General features: G+C 45.4%; 1 protein-coding gene across 1 annotated transcript in view; it reads right to left on the bottom strand.

Moving 5' to 3' along the window:
* The window catches only part of LOC147124349 (kinesin-like protein KIF27), a 216472-nt gene that overhangs the window by 48505 nt on the left and 150070 nt on the right, over positions 1-17897 (bottom strand). Inside the window, exons 13-14 of the mRNA XM_085985335.1 lie at positions 9571-9747; positions 6626-6841 (exon numbers count right to left, since the gene is read on the bottom strand). Coding sequence (XP_085841461.1) covers positions 6626-6841; positions 9571-9747 — 393 coding nt within the window. The remainder of the gene's footprint in view (positions 1-6625; positions 6842-9570; positions 9748-17897) is intronic.

Here is a 17897-nt window from a genome sequence, read left to right as displayed (position 1 = left end):
CAGTAATATTGCCAGTCTTCGGCATCCTGAAAATCAAAAATGGCGCCTCCCGCGCTTTTCCTTCTTCCCCGCCGAGTCAAGATGGCGCCTCCCGCGCTTTCCCGCCGCTGCCGCTGCTGCCAACGCTGTTCTCCGCGGTTCCCATTGCGACCTGCAGCTTTTCGCGGTATTTCTATTTTTCTTTTTTTTATATATATCTTTTAAACAGTTTCTCTGTTACTTGGAGAACCGTTCCCGTCGTGGAGCGGACCCTCTGGGACTTTCCCCTCCCTCTGCTCGGTCCAAACGCCGACCTGCTTTGCAGCACCGGCCGCCTCCTGAGTGTTCCACCCTCTGTCTCTCTTTGCTTCTGCTTTCCGACTCGCTGCCCGGCCCCGCTGCAGAGCCACCCGATCGAGCCCCAGCCCGCCGCAGCCCAGGAGGGATCAGTGCACTACCTGCCACCAGCCCGTTTAGCTGGTGAAACCACAGTTTTTTTTTTTACTTGCTTCTGGCTTCGACCTTCGTCTGAGGAATCGATCTCCTTGACGTGCTGCCGAATTGCAGGTAAGTTCATTTCTAACTCGTCGCCACTGTTAGATCCGTGTGTTAATGGAGACACGGAATGCAGGAGTTGATTTAACAAGTGTTTACTGAACAAAGTCTGGAGGTGAACTAACTACACAAGACGCTATACAGGCTTATATACCCGAGTGGTCACTACTGGTACTACAGTACACAGGGGCTTCAAAAACATAGTTCCTCTTAAAGGTACATACACTACAATCCTTCCTTAGATAAGGAGACCAAAACTGTGCACAGTACTCCAGGTGTGGTCTCACCAAGGCCCTGTACAATTGTAGCAAGACTTCCTTATTCTTATACTCCAACCCCCTTGCAATAAAGGCCAACATGCCATTTGCCTGCCTTATTGCTTGCTGTACCTCCATGCTAGCTTTCTGTGTTTCTTGCAGGAGGACACCCAAATCTCTCTGAACACCAACATTTAATAGTTTCTCACTATTTAAAAAAGATTCTGTTTTCTATTCTTCCTACCAAAGTGAATAACTTTACATTTCCCTACATTATACTCCATCTGCCACCTTACTGCTCTTAGTCTATCTATATCCCTTTGCAGACTCTTTGGCCTAGATTTTCAGTGTGCCGTGAGGCGGGCTTTTAGGCGTGCGGGGGGCTAAAATCCCGAATTTGGGGGTCCCGACACCATCCCGCCCAAAACCCGCCTCCACGTAAGTTTCAAAGGAGGCGGGTACTCGCCCCGCACTGGGACCCGCCGACCCGAGGCGGGAAGGGATTAGTGCCAATTAACTGCCTGTTAACAGGTAGTTGACAGGCAGTTTTTAGCCTAATCCCTATTTTGAGGGGTGTCGTGTGGGATCCCCGACGGCTCCAAACCACGCCAGGTTAGAGCAGGCGGGCCGTCGGGTTGAAGGACTTGGAGGGGTCATGATGTCGGTGTTCAGGTGAGTGATGGGTGCATGAGTGCAAAGGTAAGTGTGTTTGGTGTGTCTAAAGTGTGTAAAGAAGATTAAATTACCTGTACTTACCTTAACAGCCTTTCTTCCTCTAGGCGTCGGGAGTCCATCATTCAGCCGGCACTGAAAGCAGAATGGCTACAATCTGTCAAAAGTGACAGCCTTCAGCTTTCAGTGCCGGTGAGAGTTCTAACTGAGTCTGCGCAGAAGGACTCAGGTTAGAAGTCAGACTGTCAGTGTTTGACAGCTTCAAACAGCTGTGAAACACTGATATTTCATCTGTCAACACGTCTTGACAGATGACATTTCAGTCTGTGACGTCACCTGTTGCCAGGTGGCCCTTAATTGGCCTGCTGAGCCTGCTGGGCGGGCTCAACAAGGTCAATCAAGGGAAAATCGCGTGGATTGGCCGGACGTCGATGGAGGCGGGACTAAAACCCGAAAGTTGTAGTCCCGCCTCCTTCCCGACTGCTGAAAGAAAATCCAGCCCTTTGTGTTCTCCTCACAGCTTACTGTCCCATCTAGCTTTGTATCATCAGCAAACCTGGATACATTACACTCGGTCCCTTCATCTAGGTCATTAATATCGATTGTAAATAGCTGAGGCCCCAACACTGATCCTCGCGGCACCCCACTAGTTATTGCCTGCCAACCTGAAAAAGATCCGTTTATCCCTACTATCTGTTTTCTGTCCATTACCAATCCTCTATCCATGCTACTATATTACCCCCAACCCCATGAGCCCTAACCTTTAATGTGGCACCTTATCAAATGTCTTTTGGAAATTCAAATGTACTACATCCACTGGTTCCCCTTTATCTACCCTGCTAGTTGCATCCTCAAAAAATTCTAATAAATTTGTCAAACATGATTTCCCTTTCATAAAACCATGTTGACTCTGCCTAATCATGTTATGATTTTCTAAGTGACTTGATACCACTTCCTCAACAAAGGATTCCCGCATTTCCCGCCGACTGATGTCAGGCTAACTGGCCTGTAGTTCCCTATTTTTTAGCTCCCTCCTTTCTTGAATAGCAGTGTTACATTTGCGACCTTCCAATCCGCTGGGACCATTCTAGAATCTAGGGAATTTTGGAAGATCAAAACCAATGCATCCACTATCTCTTCTGCCACCTCTTTTAGAACCCTAGGATGTAGGCCGTCAGGTCCAGGGGATTTGTCAGCTTTTAGTCCCATTAGTTTCGCTAGTACTTTTTCTCTACTTATATTAATTACATTAAGTTCCTCACCCTCATTAGACTCTTGGTTCCCCGCCATTTTTGGTATGCTTTTTGTGTCTTCTACTGTGAAAGCAGATACAAAATATTTGTTTAACGTTTCTGCCATTTCCTTATTCCCCATAATAATTTCTCCTGTCTCAGCCTCTAAGGGACCAATGTTTACTTTTGCTACTCTTTTCCTTTTTACATACTTGTAGAAACTCTTACAATCTGATTTTATATTTCTTGCTAGTTTTCTCATTCTATTTTTTCCCTTTTTATCAATTTTTTGGTCAACCTTTGCTGGTTTCTGAAACTCTCCCAATCATCAGGCTTACTATTATTCTTTGCAACATTATAAGATTCTTCTTTCAATCTAATGCTATCCTTAACTTCTTTAGTTAGCCACGATTGGATCACTTTTCTCGTGGAGTTTTTGTTTCTCAATGGAATGTATTTTTGTTGAGAATTATGAAATATTTATTTAAATGCTGCTTATCTACCGCCATACCTTTTAATCTATTTTTCCAATCTACCTTAGCCAACTCGCACCTCATACCTAAATAATTGGCTTTATTTAAGTTTAAGACTAGTTTTGGACTTAGGCAAGTCACTCTCAAAATTAACGGGAAATTCTATCATATTATGGTCATTCTGCCCCAGAGGATCCTTTACTATGAGATTGTGAATTAACCCTGTCTCATTACGAGAGAGCAAGTGGGGACATTCCTTCTCATAACACTAAAAGCATTTCATATTAAGCTTAGAAAGTTCCAATAAGGTTCAATAAACAGTCTGGGTACTTCAAAAAAATAGCATTACACTGAGCAGAGTTCACTGTTGCATTGTAACATGTCCACTATGTCCAAAATGGTGCATTTGGATTAATTAGATGGTAATTGTAGATTTCCTTTACTTTTTGTTTGTATTGTTATTTGTATTGTTATTTTACTGTACAGAAAGAGTACAATAAACAGTTTTAAAAATGATAACATTAGGTTCAGAAACAGGCCTAGTTGACTGGACAAGATGGGTGGGCTGTATGTTTAAGATTCTTTTATGAACCCTGAGACGAGAGCCTTGATGTTAATCCCCAGTATATATTATTTGTTATAGGTATATTGTTCCCTTTTGATTTTTTTTTTAAAATTCGGCTTTCATTCTGGCAGCAGCTATCAATAAAGTAACAGTCCTCCATGCCACTGATTGATGTTTGAAAAAGAGGATTAAAATGATTGAGACAGTTTTACAGCAAGCCTACTGAAAACAATCTACAGGTGATTACCAGAAAAATCTATGTTCAGTGAATAAGTACTTATATCCAGTGCAAGTGCCATCAATTCAATTATAGTGTCAAAAATATAACACCACCCAGTAATGTCCTCATACGACCTGAAGGTTTCACAGAATCACAGAAACCCCACAGTGCAGATAGAGGCCATTTCGGCCCATCAAGCCTGCACCGACACATATCCCACCCGATCCCCGTAACCCCTACACCAACACATATCCCACCCTATCCCCGTAACCCCACGTATTTAATCCCCCTAACACTAAGGGTTAATTTATCATAGCCAATCAACCTAACCCGCACATCTTTGGACTGTGGGAGGAAACCGGAGCACCCGGAGGAAACCCACGCAAACACGGGGAGAATGTGCAAACTCCACACAGACAGTCACCCAAGGCCGGATTCGAACCCGGGTCCCTGGCGCTGTGAGGCAACAGTGCTAACCACTATGCTGTCTCCAGTAATTTTCTTCTCAATTTTCTTCTCAATATTAAGATTTTCTCTCTCACTACAAATTCACAATTTAAGACAGAAACATGCTCCAGCTAGTCTTGCACATACTGTATATCTATGTAAAAAATTTTACAGCTCTACACATTTTCTGTCACCTTTTCCATTATAAATTCCTGTGTCCACATTTATAATGAAAAATTAGTTTGTAAAATTGCAGCGCTACAAGTGGTAGGAAGGTGTAATTATAGCGTGACCAGTTTACATAGAGGGGGAAAAATTTGGTAGCTTAGTGCTTTCCATTTGCACTGCAGATGGCGGTAATGGGGCGCTAATGCAGTAGCGCCGGGGCGTGGCGAATCCAGCGCCGCATGGCAAATCCAGTACCGCTCGGCAAATCCGGCCCCCCCGCTGCGCTGCCGGTACAAGGTACCGCCGGGGACTTCAACGGCAAGCAGATCGTGACGTCAGTGCTCACTGGACGCCCGATCTGGAAAATTCATTGTCACCACTTACCTTAGCGCCTCGACCAGACAACGACAGGGAGAGCTGGCGTGCAGCTGCAGGAAGCCGGCTCCAGCAACGTTATTTAAAGGCATCAGCATTAATCACCTGCAGCTGTCAGGGCAGGTTAGTTTCAGTGGTTTCTTGTCAGTTTCAACTAGTGGATCACTTTGTATGAGTAATTTCAAGCTTCTTTTGTATCAGCAGTCTTCTGGCGAGTGCAAAGTAGCTACATTTATTGCTCAAAGATTCAAACTGCTACACTTGTCAACATTAGTGGGGGCTGTACTGGCGCCACCTTGCCATCCAGAATCTACGGCGGAGGGAGCGTAGACAGTGAAAAATACGGGAACATGTGCGCAGAGGTATGAGGAGGGACATCAGGGCTCTCACCAAGAGGCCTTACCCTCCAAGGGTATTCCGACAGCGCTTCTCCTACCTTCAATTAAGCGAGGAGCAGTATATTAGATGGCTCCGCATCACCAAAGTGGTGGTCACAGAACTCTGCCACCTCCTCCAAACAGACCTCCAGCATCACACCAGGATGACTTAAACCCCAGATCCCTTTTGCTCACCACATGGCCATCATACCATCCCGGTGTCATGCCACATCACAGCGTCCCCCTGGGCGCAAAGGTGAAATGAGAGAGTCCACAAAGTATTGCAAACTCTATTAATAAATTTATGCATCAACATATCACACATATCACATTCATTCAAATAACTAATGACCCATGTGCCTGCCATAGTTGAATAGCTGTCACTGTGTGCAAGGCATAAGATGTGGGTGTGAGTGTTGGTAGGTAGAGATTGTTGGTGGGTGAGCGCTGGGGGTGTGGTGCTTTGGGTGTGTGTGAAACTTGTGGTACAGATGGTGGTATGCAGCATTTGTTGAAGCATTCAATCACCCTGACCACCTGACTGTGGTAGATTTGCCATGCTTCAGTCCTCTGGCTCCTTTTCCTTGTTGTGCTTCTCCTTCTCCTTGTTGTGCTTCTCCTTGCTAAGGTAGCTGCACAGCCAGCAATGCTGAGAATGAGGTGCTGCAGTATCAATGAACCTCCCCTTTAAGTACTGGGAAAAGCCTGTGGCAATGATGAGTTGCGATTAGACTGCACCCGATATTTGTCCACCCTTTCAGTGTAACGCCATTGAGCTAGGCCTTTAAGACTTGATTTAGCACTCCAATCATTTCTTTGAGCAGTGAGAATGAATTTTGCGTACAGTCTAAAGCATTAGCGCCTGGCGCTAATTCGCAAACTTTTCTAAAGATACAGCCATTTCCTGGGCTATAATGAATTTCTAGCCCACAGTGTTTCCATTTTAAATGTCAACATGGGAATTTATAATGGCAATATAAAAATGAGGACAGACGCATGACCTTAAAATGAGGGCTGAATTATGCTTGGGCTACCTGGTCCAATTATCCCCTGCTCTCTAACTCTGCTTCACTTGAAAACTATACTTAGTCTTGACTCCCTGTGTGCAATGTCATGGGAGATCAATTAATAAAAAATACATAGCAGTGTATTTCAAATCTGTAGCACATCAAGGAATTGCTCATGTCTACATCCGTTGAAGCTACCAGTGTGTTAGTGACTTTAACATACACCCACACATCTATTTTAGATCTATGTAATAAGCAAGCTTTTAACACCAAAAATAAACAAATATAATGATTATACCTCAGGGGCCAGAACATTTCCAAGCTCTAGTTTCTCATCCAGACAATGCCTTCTTTTCAGCAGTTGAGCTCGTTCCTGTTGAAGTACTTGTACCTCTTCTGAAATGGTTTTTCTTTCCTCTGTAGTACTGTTCTGAAGTTGAGTGCTTTTATCTGACAGTTCCTTTTCTATTGTGTTTAAACGAGTGGATAAATTTAAAATGTCTTTGTTCAAGGCCTGAAAAGAAATAATCAATATTGATTTGTTGTAGTGTTGTAGCCAGGAGATGCTAGAACTCTAATTAATACAACTAACTGATTAATTTTGTGTGATTTTATTCTGGAATTTATAAAATAATGAACAGTTTGGCATTTAAATTTTATTTCAAAGCTATGGTATTTCAATATGATAATTTCAAAGTTAATCCTGAACAACTATCCAAAACAGAGGGGGCTAAATTCGGTTAATTTGTGCCTCCCGTTAGCACCCTAAGAGGGTGTTAATGGGGTGCAAATCAACTAGCGCCTGGGCGCAGCGCCGCTAACACCTCCTGCGAAATTCAGCGATGGTGAGCGGCGGCGCTAACCGTTTGCACCGCGTGGCACTGCACCACCGCCGATGACATCATCGCAGTTCGCAGTGCCCCACTCGCGTCCCGGCTGTAATATTGGGTGGCGCCCCCCGACTTACCACCGGACGCTATGTCCACTAGGGTCAGGGGGGCCTACCTGCGGCCGGGGCAGCGCTAGTTAATGGGGAGGTGGCGGGCGGCCATTTTTGTTGCCGGCCACCTGCCAGCACCTGCCCCCGTTGCTGTCCTCGACCCCCGTGAAGCCCCCCCGCGGGGTGCTGGCTGCTCTTCGTGAGCCCGGCACTCCTCTTGAGTGCCGGGTTCGTTTGCCAGCACTCTCGATCCCTGGTGGCCCAGCTGGGTGCCGGGACGCGCTGCGCCAGGCCCCTCCCGTTTAAGAAGGGGAGAAAGTCCTGCAGTACCATGGCGCAACATGCCGCAGCAGCGCCCCAAGAGGGACGCAGGGCGCTTCGAGTATCGCCCCTCCTCCCTCTCGGGCCGCTACCTGGGAAAATCGGCCGCAGGGGCACTAATTTTTTTGGGGCGCTAAAATTAGTGCCCCGACGAAGGTAGTGCCCCATTTCTCCCCCTGAATCTTTAATTTTATGTCTAGTAGCTGTATCAGAACCAGCAACATCATCTAGTCAATTAATATGTCTTCCATTAGTCTTCAAAGATTTTATTTCAATCTACTAAAAGGAATAAGATTTTTTTGGGCTCTTCTCACAGATTTTAGGTATCTTGTGCTAAGCACCATTTTCCGACTAAGTGTGGTTAGGTAATCTGTTCCAAGACCTTTTCTATGCTTCTGTTGATCTTGAGATATGCAAAAGGAAGCTGAAAGTGCCTACCAACTTCCCTCTTTCTCTGGGCAGATGCCTTTGCTCAAGGTCTCCCGATGGCACGATTAAGATCAAGAAGCGAGTGTGCACAGCAGCATCATGACGGTGTGCTGGAACACAAATTTGCTGCCTCATGGTACTGGTCTATATGGACTTTAGCAAGGCTTTTGATAAGGTCCTGCATGGCAGACTGGTCACGAAAGTAAAAGCCCATGGGATCCAAGGCAAAGTGGCAATTTGGATCCAAAATTGGCTCAGAGGCCGGAAACAAAGGTTAACGGTCGAAGGGTGTTTTTGTGACTGGAAGGCGGTTTCCAGTGGGGTTCCACAGGGCTCAGTACTGGGTCCTTTGCTTTTTGTGGTATATATCAATGATTTGGGCTTGAATGTAGGAAGTATGATTAAGAAGTTTGCAGATGATACAAAAATTGGCCGTGTGGTTGATAATGAAGAAGAAAGCTGTAGATTGCAGGAAGATATCAATGGACTGGTCACGTGGGCAGAACAGTGGCAAATGGAATTCAACCCAGAGAAGTGTGAGGTAATGCATTTGGGGACGGCTTACAAGGCAAGGGAATACACAATAAACAGTAGGACACTGAGAAGTGCAGAGGATCAGAGGGACCTTGGAGTGCATGTCCACAGATCCCTGAAGGTAGCACTAGTTAGGCCGCAGCTAGAATACTGCGTGCAGTACTGGTCACCACACTACAGGAAGGATGTGATTACACTGGAGAGGGTGCAGAGGAGATTTACGAGGATGTTGCCTGAGCTGGAGAATTTTAGCTATGAGGAAAGGCTGGATAGGCTGGGGTTGTTTTCTTTGGAACAGAGGAGGCTGAGGGGAGACCTAATTGAGGTGTATAAAATTATGAGGGGCCTAGAAAGAGTGGATAGGAAGGACCTATTTCCCTTATCAGTAGGGTCGATAACCAGGGGGCATAGATTTAAAGTAATTGGTAGGAGGTTTAGAGGGGAGTTGGAGAAATTTTTTCACCCAGAGGGTGGTGGGGGTCTGGAAATCACTGCCTGAAAGGGTAGCAGAGGCAGAAACCCTGATCACATTTTAAAAGTACTTGGATACCTACAAGGCTATGGACCAAGTGCTGGAAAGTGGGATTAGGGTGGATAGCTCTTTGTTGGCCGGCATGGACAAGATGGGCTGAATGGCCTCCTTCTGTGCTGTAAATGTCTATGATTCTATGATGAATCTATGGTGTAGCATTAGTCAATCCTCCACATAGCTGTGCTTCTGATCTCAGTTAAGCTATGGGGTGCTGACAAGTGTAAGCCAACTTGGGGAGGGTGCAGGGTAAGAAAATCAGAGCTTTAGTGGTTTCTGTACCATTCTTGTGCACCTCCGAGCAGCTGGCTTGATTTTTACCCATATGTATCAACCTGTAATGTGGCGCTTGGAGTGGAAGTGTAGTTTTCTGTTGAACAAGCACATCAGTGATTCTGCTGCCCAGGGAAATTGCATGCTTTTCTCAGCAGTCCAGTTTAATGTTGGGAGATTCCAATTAAAGTGGGACACTTCAGAAGTATGTTCTTACCTGACTGGAACGTAACTTTTTGATTTCCAGTTGGCTTTTCTCCTGTAATAGTGCCTCTTTTTTGCCTACGATAACTTCCCTTTTCCTCAGATCCTCTTCCAACTCAGCTAGAGCTTGTCTTTGCTGCAGAACCTTCTCCACCTCCTCATCCAACCATTTGCGTTGTTCATCAATCCTCTAAAAAATTAATTCAGATGCATACAGGTTAATAACAAACATCAAAGTACAAAGGGAAAAGATAGTGATAAAACAGCTGCTATAGGTGTTTCATATGCTGTTTGTACAGTAGAAAATATACAGACTTTGTGAAATAGATGTACAATACTGCCTAATGTTGAAATAAGAACAGAAAATAGTGGAAATGCACAGCAGGTCAATCAACATCTGAAAGAGAAATAAAAAACAGAAAATGCTGGAAATACTCAGCAGGTCAGGCAGCGTCTGCGGAGAAAGAACTCACGAAAGTTCTGACGATAGGTGATTGACCTGAAACGTTAACTCTGTTTACACCTCCGCATCTATACCCATCAGGAAAGGATGAGCAGGCTGGGTCACTTTTCATTTGAAAAAAGGCTGAGGGGTGACATATTTGAGGTCTTTAAAGTTATGAAAGGTTTTGATAGAGTACATATAGAGTGTTTCCACTTGTGGGGAAGAGCATAACTAGAGGCCATCAATATAAGATAGTCACCAAGAAATCAAATAGGGAACTCAGAAAAACTTCTTTACCCAGAGAGTGGTGAGAATGTGGAACTTGCTACCACAGGGAGTAGTTGAGGTGAATAGTATAGATGCATTTAAGGGGAGGCTAGATAAGCATATAAGGGAGAAAGGAATAGAGGGTTATGCTGACAGAGTTAGATGAGGACAGGAGGTAGCGCAAGTGGAGCATGGACTGGTTGGGCCGAATGGCCTGTTTCTGTGCCGTATATCCTATGTAACATCTGAAGCATTAAACTGTTTTTCTCTTTCAAATGCTGACTGATCTGTCACGCATTTCCAATTTTTTGGTTTTTATATCAGATTTCCAGGATTTTTTAAAATTTGCTTATGGGATCTGGGCGTCGCTGGCATTTATTACCCAGCCCTAGTTGCCCTTGAGAAGGTGGTGGTGAGCCGCCTTCTTGAACCGCTGCAGTCTGTGTGGTGAAGGTACTCCCACAGTGTTGTTAGGTAGGGAGTTCCAGGATTTTGACCCAGTGACAATGAAGGATCAGTGGTATACTTCTAAGTCAGGATGGTGTGTGACTTGGAGGTGGTGGTGTTCCCATGCACCTGCTGCCCTTGTCCTTCTAAGTGGAAGAGGTTGTGGGTTTGGGAGGTGCTGCCGAAGAAGCCTTGGTGAGTTGCTGCCGTGCATCTTGTAGATGGTACACCCTGCAGCCATGATACGCCGATGGTGGAGGGAGTGAATGTTTAAGGTGGTGGATGGGGTGCCAATCAAACGGGATGCTTTTGCAGTTTTATATTTTATCTTCATTGTTTAAAGCTCATCACATACTTGTATTTGGAGAGCTCATATAGGTCTCTGGTCTGTGTTCTGTAAGTAGTACACCTATGATCAGAAGAGCTAGCTTTTGAAAGCATGAGAAAATCAAATTGGTAATGGAGGAGAAATTATCATTCATGTTGCATCTCAGGCATAGTAAATGGAGTACACTACCTGTATGATGTAGGTGTGATACAAGAACCAATGTCAGCTGTATATGGTTTATCACTTACATGGCTGTTGGAATATCTTCCATTGCATATAGATGGAGATGATCAAGTAACCCATGGTATAGGATGGCTCTTATGTACAAGCTGTGCAGGTTCCTATGTGGAAGGCAGCAGACCAGGGTTGAATGATAGAAACTCATGTAATTTTGCTTGATAGTGTCTTAAGCAATTAGGGAGTATTTAGAACTATCCCCTGGGAGATTAATGGTAGGATCCATGATTGAGGAGACTATACATGGTGTTTGGAAGAAGCAGTTTTGGCAGGATATCATTCCATGCTTTCTTGTACCATGAATGCTATTTTTACCATCTCCAATACCTTTGTGTATCAGAAATAGAATTTTTTCTTCGTAGGCCAATATATCTAAATATAATTTAAAAGCAATAACAATTCAGTTTGGAATCAGTAAACCAGAGGCATACAGGCTGCAAAAAAATGTAGAAGCCTTTAGATTTGGAATTAGTTAAGATAAAGGTGTTTTGATCTAGATCTAAATTATACACTTTAAGGGTTATACCAGGTGTTGAATGCTAACGTCCCAGACAATGGGGGTAATATTAACCACCATAAAACGGGTGGGAAGTTAAAATTTCTAAAGTTTCAAACCCGAACCCAACCTGCCCACTTTCCGTTTTAATGGAGGTGGTACTAGGGGCGGGCGACCAACCCACTCTCGGGAGGCTTTCCCTCATTTAAATATTTTAATGAGGCTGCCTGCCGAAGATTTTATCTGTATTCCAGCTTTAACACTGGCCAGTCGGGTTTCCCCCGAGCCTCGGGAAACCCGGCGCCTGAAAGGAGGTGAGGACTGCTGGAAGGAACAGGTGCCTTTCCAGCACTGCTTGTGGGCCAGGAGGAGCAGGAGTGCTTGCCCCAGGCCCAGCAAACAATCTTGTTAACCTTCCCAGTGATCGGACCCCTCCCCCGATCTGATGCCCTCCCGATGTCCTCCCTGGCCTCTGATCTTCTCCACGGTCCCCCTGTGATCTTGTCCAGGGCCCCCTCACCAACGTTGCCCCCCATTCGATGTTTTCTCCCTCCCTCCTCTCCGCTCCCCGGCTGCAGTCTGGTGCCACAGGCCTACCCACGTGACTGCCAGACAGCCTCTTGATCTGGTTGGCTGTGGCCGGGAAACGGATTCCAAAAATGGTAATCAGGTCCTGCTGTTAAATTTGGCAGGATCCGAGGGAAACCCCATGCTTTTGGATTTCCCGGCTGCTAAACTGTGATTATTAGCTGCTAACCTGGGCTGTCTGTTTAAGGTCAATCTTCTAAATAAGCAACTCTAGGTAATTATAGCTAATTATAAGCTGCTTCTGAAATCAGAGAGTAGTTGTAAATGTTTATAAAATGTCAGGTTCCTGATCAATGGTTGTCTTTTTCTTAAGATTGCTTTGTATCTGTAACAAGGCATGATACTTTGACATGCAGCATTGGTGTGCGACATGGCTAGATGCAACATTATATACTAGCTGATCTCCTGTGACATGGCTCTCGGAGAGTCAGAGGATATGCTGTTTTCCATTCCCATGACCACATAAATGGCCTCCATGTGCCAGCCACACTGACATGAAAGGCAAGTTTTAAAAAAAACTAAAAGCCTGTTTAAGTTTACCGATGGGAAATAGACTTTTACTTTACCAAGAAAAATAGAATACTGTACTATATAGCTATGCATTATTAAGTCTTGCATTATATGCACACTTCTTGTGCAACTTCCCATCTCCAAGCTCCCCCACCTTTGTACTCTCCTGCCCCCCATTTTTGTTTTAGAATATGAGGAACATAGGAACAGGAGTAGGCCATTCAGCCCCACGAACCTGCTCCCAAATTCAATTAGATCATGGCTGATCTGTATCTTAACTCCATTTTCCCACCTTGGTTCCATATCCCCTGATACCCTTACCTGACAAAAATCAATAAATCTCAGTCTTGAAATTTTCAATTGACCTAGTCTCAAAAGCTTTCTGTGGGTGAGTTCCAGATTTCCACTAGCCTTTATGTGAAGAAGTGTCTCCTGTCATCACAGCCTAGTTCTAATTTTAAGGTTTTGCCCCTTGTTATGGACTTCCTCACCAGAAGAAATAGTTTCTAACTATCTATCCTATCATATCCTTTAATCATCTTAGACACCTCAATTAGACCACATCTTAATCATCTATATTCGAGGTAATACAAGCCTAGTCTATGCAACCCATCCTCATAATTTATCCCTCCAAATTCCGGTATCATTCTGGAAAACTGTGCTGTACCCAATGTTCCCTATAAGCTGCGCGGCTGCACAGCTCTCTGCCAGTCCCGCACAGCCTGGGACCAGCTTTTGCAATGAGCTCTACTCATGGCCCAACTCATTTCTACTTCCGTCCAATTCTTGTCCTGGCTCTACCTCCACCTCAAGCCATGCTCTTTATTTTTTTAAACATATATGGCTATGGCCCAATATAAAAACTATTCTTTATTACCAAAACACTGGCTCCTCTCCTGGCTCTTTCCTACTAGCCGCCCGCTAGGCAGCATCATACCTGCCATTCTCTTACCTCCCTCCCTTGCTCTGGTTGCTGCCCCGCTCTGAACTGTTCCTTCTCTACACTTGACCTTGACAAAACTCGCTTCCTCCCATCCCACTGCATCTCGGAAAAACCAGCTCTGCCCCACTTAAAATGCTTGCTGTATAGTTTAGCATAATTATGTTAAATGTTTGTAAAGGCTTTGTCCCATTTCTCACTTCAGTAGTGGGAATCCATCAGGAAGATAGGATGCTCAGAGGAAAGTTCTGATGTGGAATGAGGTGTACAGGTAAGTGGAGAGGGTGTGGTGGTGGGAGTCAGGTGGTCGCAAGGTGAGGGTTGCAAGTGGAAAGTGGGGAGGCTGGTAGGGAGAGGGACTTGGCCACCAGTGAAGAGGATATGAAAGTGGTAGGTGGGATAGGCCCTAAACACAATTCAGGTTGCCACCTTAACATACAAGTTTGCATATATCAGCTGTACCATGCCAGATGTTTGGCTAAGGCTGTTTGTGAGCAGGTTGTTCTGAGGAAATGACCATTTTCCTCTGTGTTTCTGCAGGAATGGCAGAAGTTGGTCCTCCCACATGGAGATGCCCAGCACTTCAACTGGCACCCATCATTCCATCTCAGTCTGGCAAGCACCAACACATTCATCCACCACAGGGGGTTTAAATAGTCAGTTTGAGGCAGCACATTGGGTGATCCGCAGAGTACAAGTGAGCAGGAGCAGGTGAAGGCAGTCTAGGAGGAGCTGGACGCACCTGGCTGAAAGCTGAGGTCACCTCCATCCACAGCTGGTGAAGCCAGGGATCCAGATTGCTGGGGCTCATTTTTTTTTTTAAATATGCTATCAGAGCACAAGAAACTGTTGGAATCATCGGGGGATGTGCCCAGCAGGTGCTGTCATATGGGTGCTGATATTTACTTAGGGCCAGGAAGAAAGCGGGGGGTGGGGGAAGAGGAGGTTTTACGGATGCCGGACGTCCTGCAGAATCTAAGTGCAGGACGACGTTGAAATTTTTTCAACAGGTTTCCCACCTGACAGCTGGCCAGATTGACAGGCTGGCTGCCTGTCAGGCGGGAAAGCAGCCAGGGAGCGGATGCCAGATAAGTCTGACATCGGGGGGGATCCAACAGCTTGCAAGTAAACTTTGTGGGCCTGGAGAAAACACTCCTGCTCCTCCTGGCCCACAAGCAGTGCTGTAAATGCACTTTACTCATGGATCCAGCACTTCTCGCCTCCTCTTACCTGCCAGAATTCCCAAGACTAAAGAATCTCGGCCTCCAGGATTTAAAAATAAAAATACTGTTAAAATGGAGGTACGTAGCCTCCTTAACAGGTTTCAATGACCAACCCGCCACCCGAGAGCTGATTGGTCACCCTGCTATGCCAAGCTGTGCCACTCATCGCACCCCCATCACTCTGGAAATGGGTGGATTGGAGTTGGGTTTGAGATATTTAAATGTTTTTAGTTCCCACCCACCCCTGGGGGTTAAAATTCTCCCGATGGAGACTAGTGGGGAGGATTCCACAACTCACTGGGAAAAGGAGCAAGCTAGTGCTGAAAATGGATGATATTGCTGTCTCTCCCAATGACAAAACATTCACATCAGTCCAACCCTCCCTCAATGACTTCATAGGAGCCAAATATTAGGCAGGGCCAGGCTGCCCCCACTGCAGTGGAAATGTAGCAGCCTGAAGCAGATCCATCTGGAGGTCACACTTACAGAGCATGAAAGCCACCCAGGAGCCTCCCTTAGACACTCAGCTGGCAGCCACGGCTACTGCTGTGAGAAGAAGCACCAGATTAGGTGGTCGAGCACAACAACACACTCTATATAGGGCTGGATTTTCCCTGCAGAAGCGGGATGGCGGTGGGAGAGCTGGTTGGCGGTTTCCGGTCCCACTCCCGTCTGCAGCCGCTCTCTGAAAAAGATTTTCCGTAGATTGGCCTTGTTAAGCCCGCCCTGTGTGGTTCCCGGCCAATTAACAGGAAGCAGGTCTGATGACGTCATTTGATGACGCGTCATCAGCCGGTTTCCTTAAAGGGACCACGGCCGCATTGGTTTTGATAGTTCTGTTGTCAGTGTTCTACAGCATTAAGGTGCTGCAAACACTGACAAGCACTGCACAAAGGTGCACGTCTGCACCCAGGCTCAAGCATGACTCCCTCCATATGCTTATGGAGGGAGTGACAGCACGCAGGTCGATTCTCTTCCCTTCCCATGGGCGGAAGAGACCTCCCCAGGAGATCAATGCAGTCTGGTTGCCCATTACGCAGGACACAAGCAATGGCGCCAACCTTTCAATGATCTCAGTAGATCACGAAACGTTACTGCAATGTCACACTCAAACTCACCCTGCTGTGCCACTCATCACATCCCCAACACTCTGCCTTCCATACTCTACTCCTGCACATCCTTACTCACATCAACTTATCTTGCACCTCCACCCATCCCTCTCTATTTACATTATCATTTCCCATCTCACTAGCCACCCCTCACACTCACCTTCATCCTAATGCAAGCATACCAACTAACAACACACAAGGGTAGGCACTTGAGAAGTTTAGCCAATGTTCGTGTGAATTTTCTGGTAATGTGTTGTCATACAGTGAAATCTATCACCTTATTGGACAGATCTGTGTGCCCCTTGAGAAGTGTCTTACTGAGTTCTAGTGAATTTTGAGACATAACCCACCCCCCACTGCTATAGCGATGAGTGTGAAAGGAATGGCTTGGACATTATAGGGATGCTTTATGGTGCTGGTGTGGGATGGTGTCAACCTGACGCATCATGTGGCAGCCAGGGTGTACAGCGTCAAGTGAAGTAAATCTGGCCATGGTGATGCCATCGCTGGCCTCCTCGGCAGCAATTTTGTCAGGTGCTGATGCCCTGTGTCCTGTGCAGCATCAGGTGATGGCGGAAAAGGTTGGTGATGTTGGTGTGCCTGGTGATGTCGGTGTTGGGGCTGTTCGTGGAAGGATTTTTTTAAGGGCACCTATGTTGCTGGAATAGATGGCAGCTGCAGTTGAGATGACAGAAGTGATCTGTCAATGGTGAGAGAGGTTGTTCCAATGAGATGGCACTGGATATACAGTTGGCTTTAAACACTTGCAAGCTAAAAAAATCTCTCTATGTCTTACAAATGCAGTAACCAACAGTTTCTGAGCTCTGAAACTGAACAGCTGCAACATGGTATCCTTTATACCACTTCTGCAGCTGTCAGGTTATCAGATAAATCAAAGCAGACTCAATTCACGCCAGGGTGAGCTGGCGTGTTCCTCGAGCAGCGGGTAGCCCGTGGGGGAGCACGTAAAATTACAAGGTAAGCTCAAAATAGCATTAAATTGGATGTCAACAAGCCATTTAATTATATAAATTGTCTCCCCCGCCACTTGGTGCCGGGTCAGGTATATAAAAAAGGAAGAGAATAGCTAAAGTAAACGTTGGTCCCTTAGAGGATGAGACTGGTGAATTAATAATGGGTAACAGGGAAATGGCAGAGACTTTGAACAAATATTTTGTATTGGTCTTCACGGTAGAAGACACTAAAAGTATCCCAATAATAATTGATAATCAAGGGGCTATAGGGAGGGAGGAACTTACAACTATGACTATCACTAGAGAAAAAGTACTAGGCAAGCTAATGGGCCTAAAGGCTGACAAGTCCCCTGGACCTGATGGCCTGCATCCTAGGGTCTTAAAAGAAGTGGCTGCAGAGATAGTGGATGAATTGCTTGTAATCTACCAAAATTCCCTGGATTCTGGAGAGGTCCCAGCAGATTTGAAAACCACAAATATAACGCCCCTATTCAAGAAAGGAGGGAGGCAGGAAGCAGGAAACTATAGGTCAGTTAACCTAACATCTGTCATTGGGAAAATGATGGAATCCATTATTAAGGAAGTAATAGCAGGACATTTAGAAAATCATAATAAAACCATATTGACTCTGCTTGATTGTATGAAAGGGAAATAGTGTTTGACAAATTTATTAGAGTTCTTTGAGGATGTAATGACCAGGGTGGATAAAGAGGAACCAGTGTATTTGAATTTCCAGAAGGCATTCGATAAGGTTACTGCACAAGATAAAAGCTCAT

This window comes from Somniosus microcephalus, chromosome 1, assembly GCF_052327205.1.
Source record: "Somniosus microcephalus isolate GS21.2 chromosome 1, FLI_Smic_1.0, whole genome shotgun sequence".
Classification (NCBI taxonomy): Eukaryota; Metazoa; Chordata; class Chondrichthyes; order Squaliformes; family Somniosidae; genus Somniosus; species Somniosus microcephalus.
This window is presented reverse-complemented; position numbering and strand designations above follow the sequence as displayed.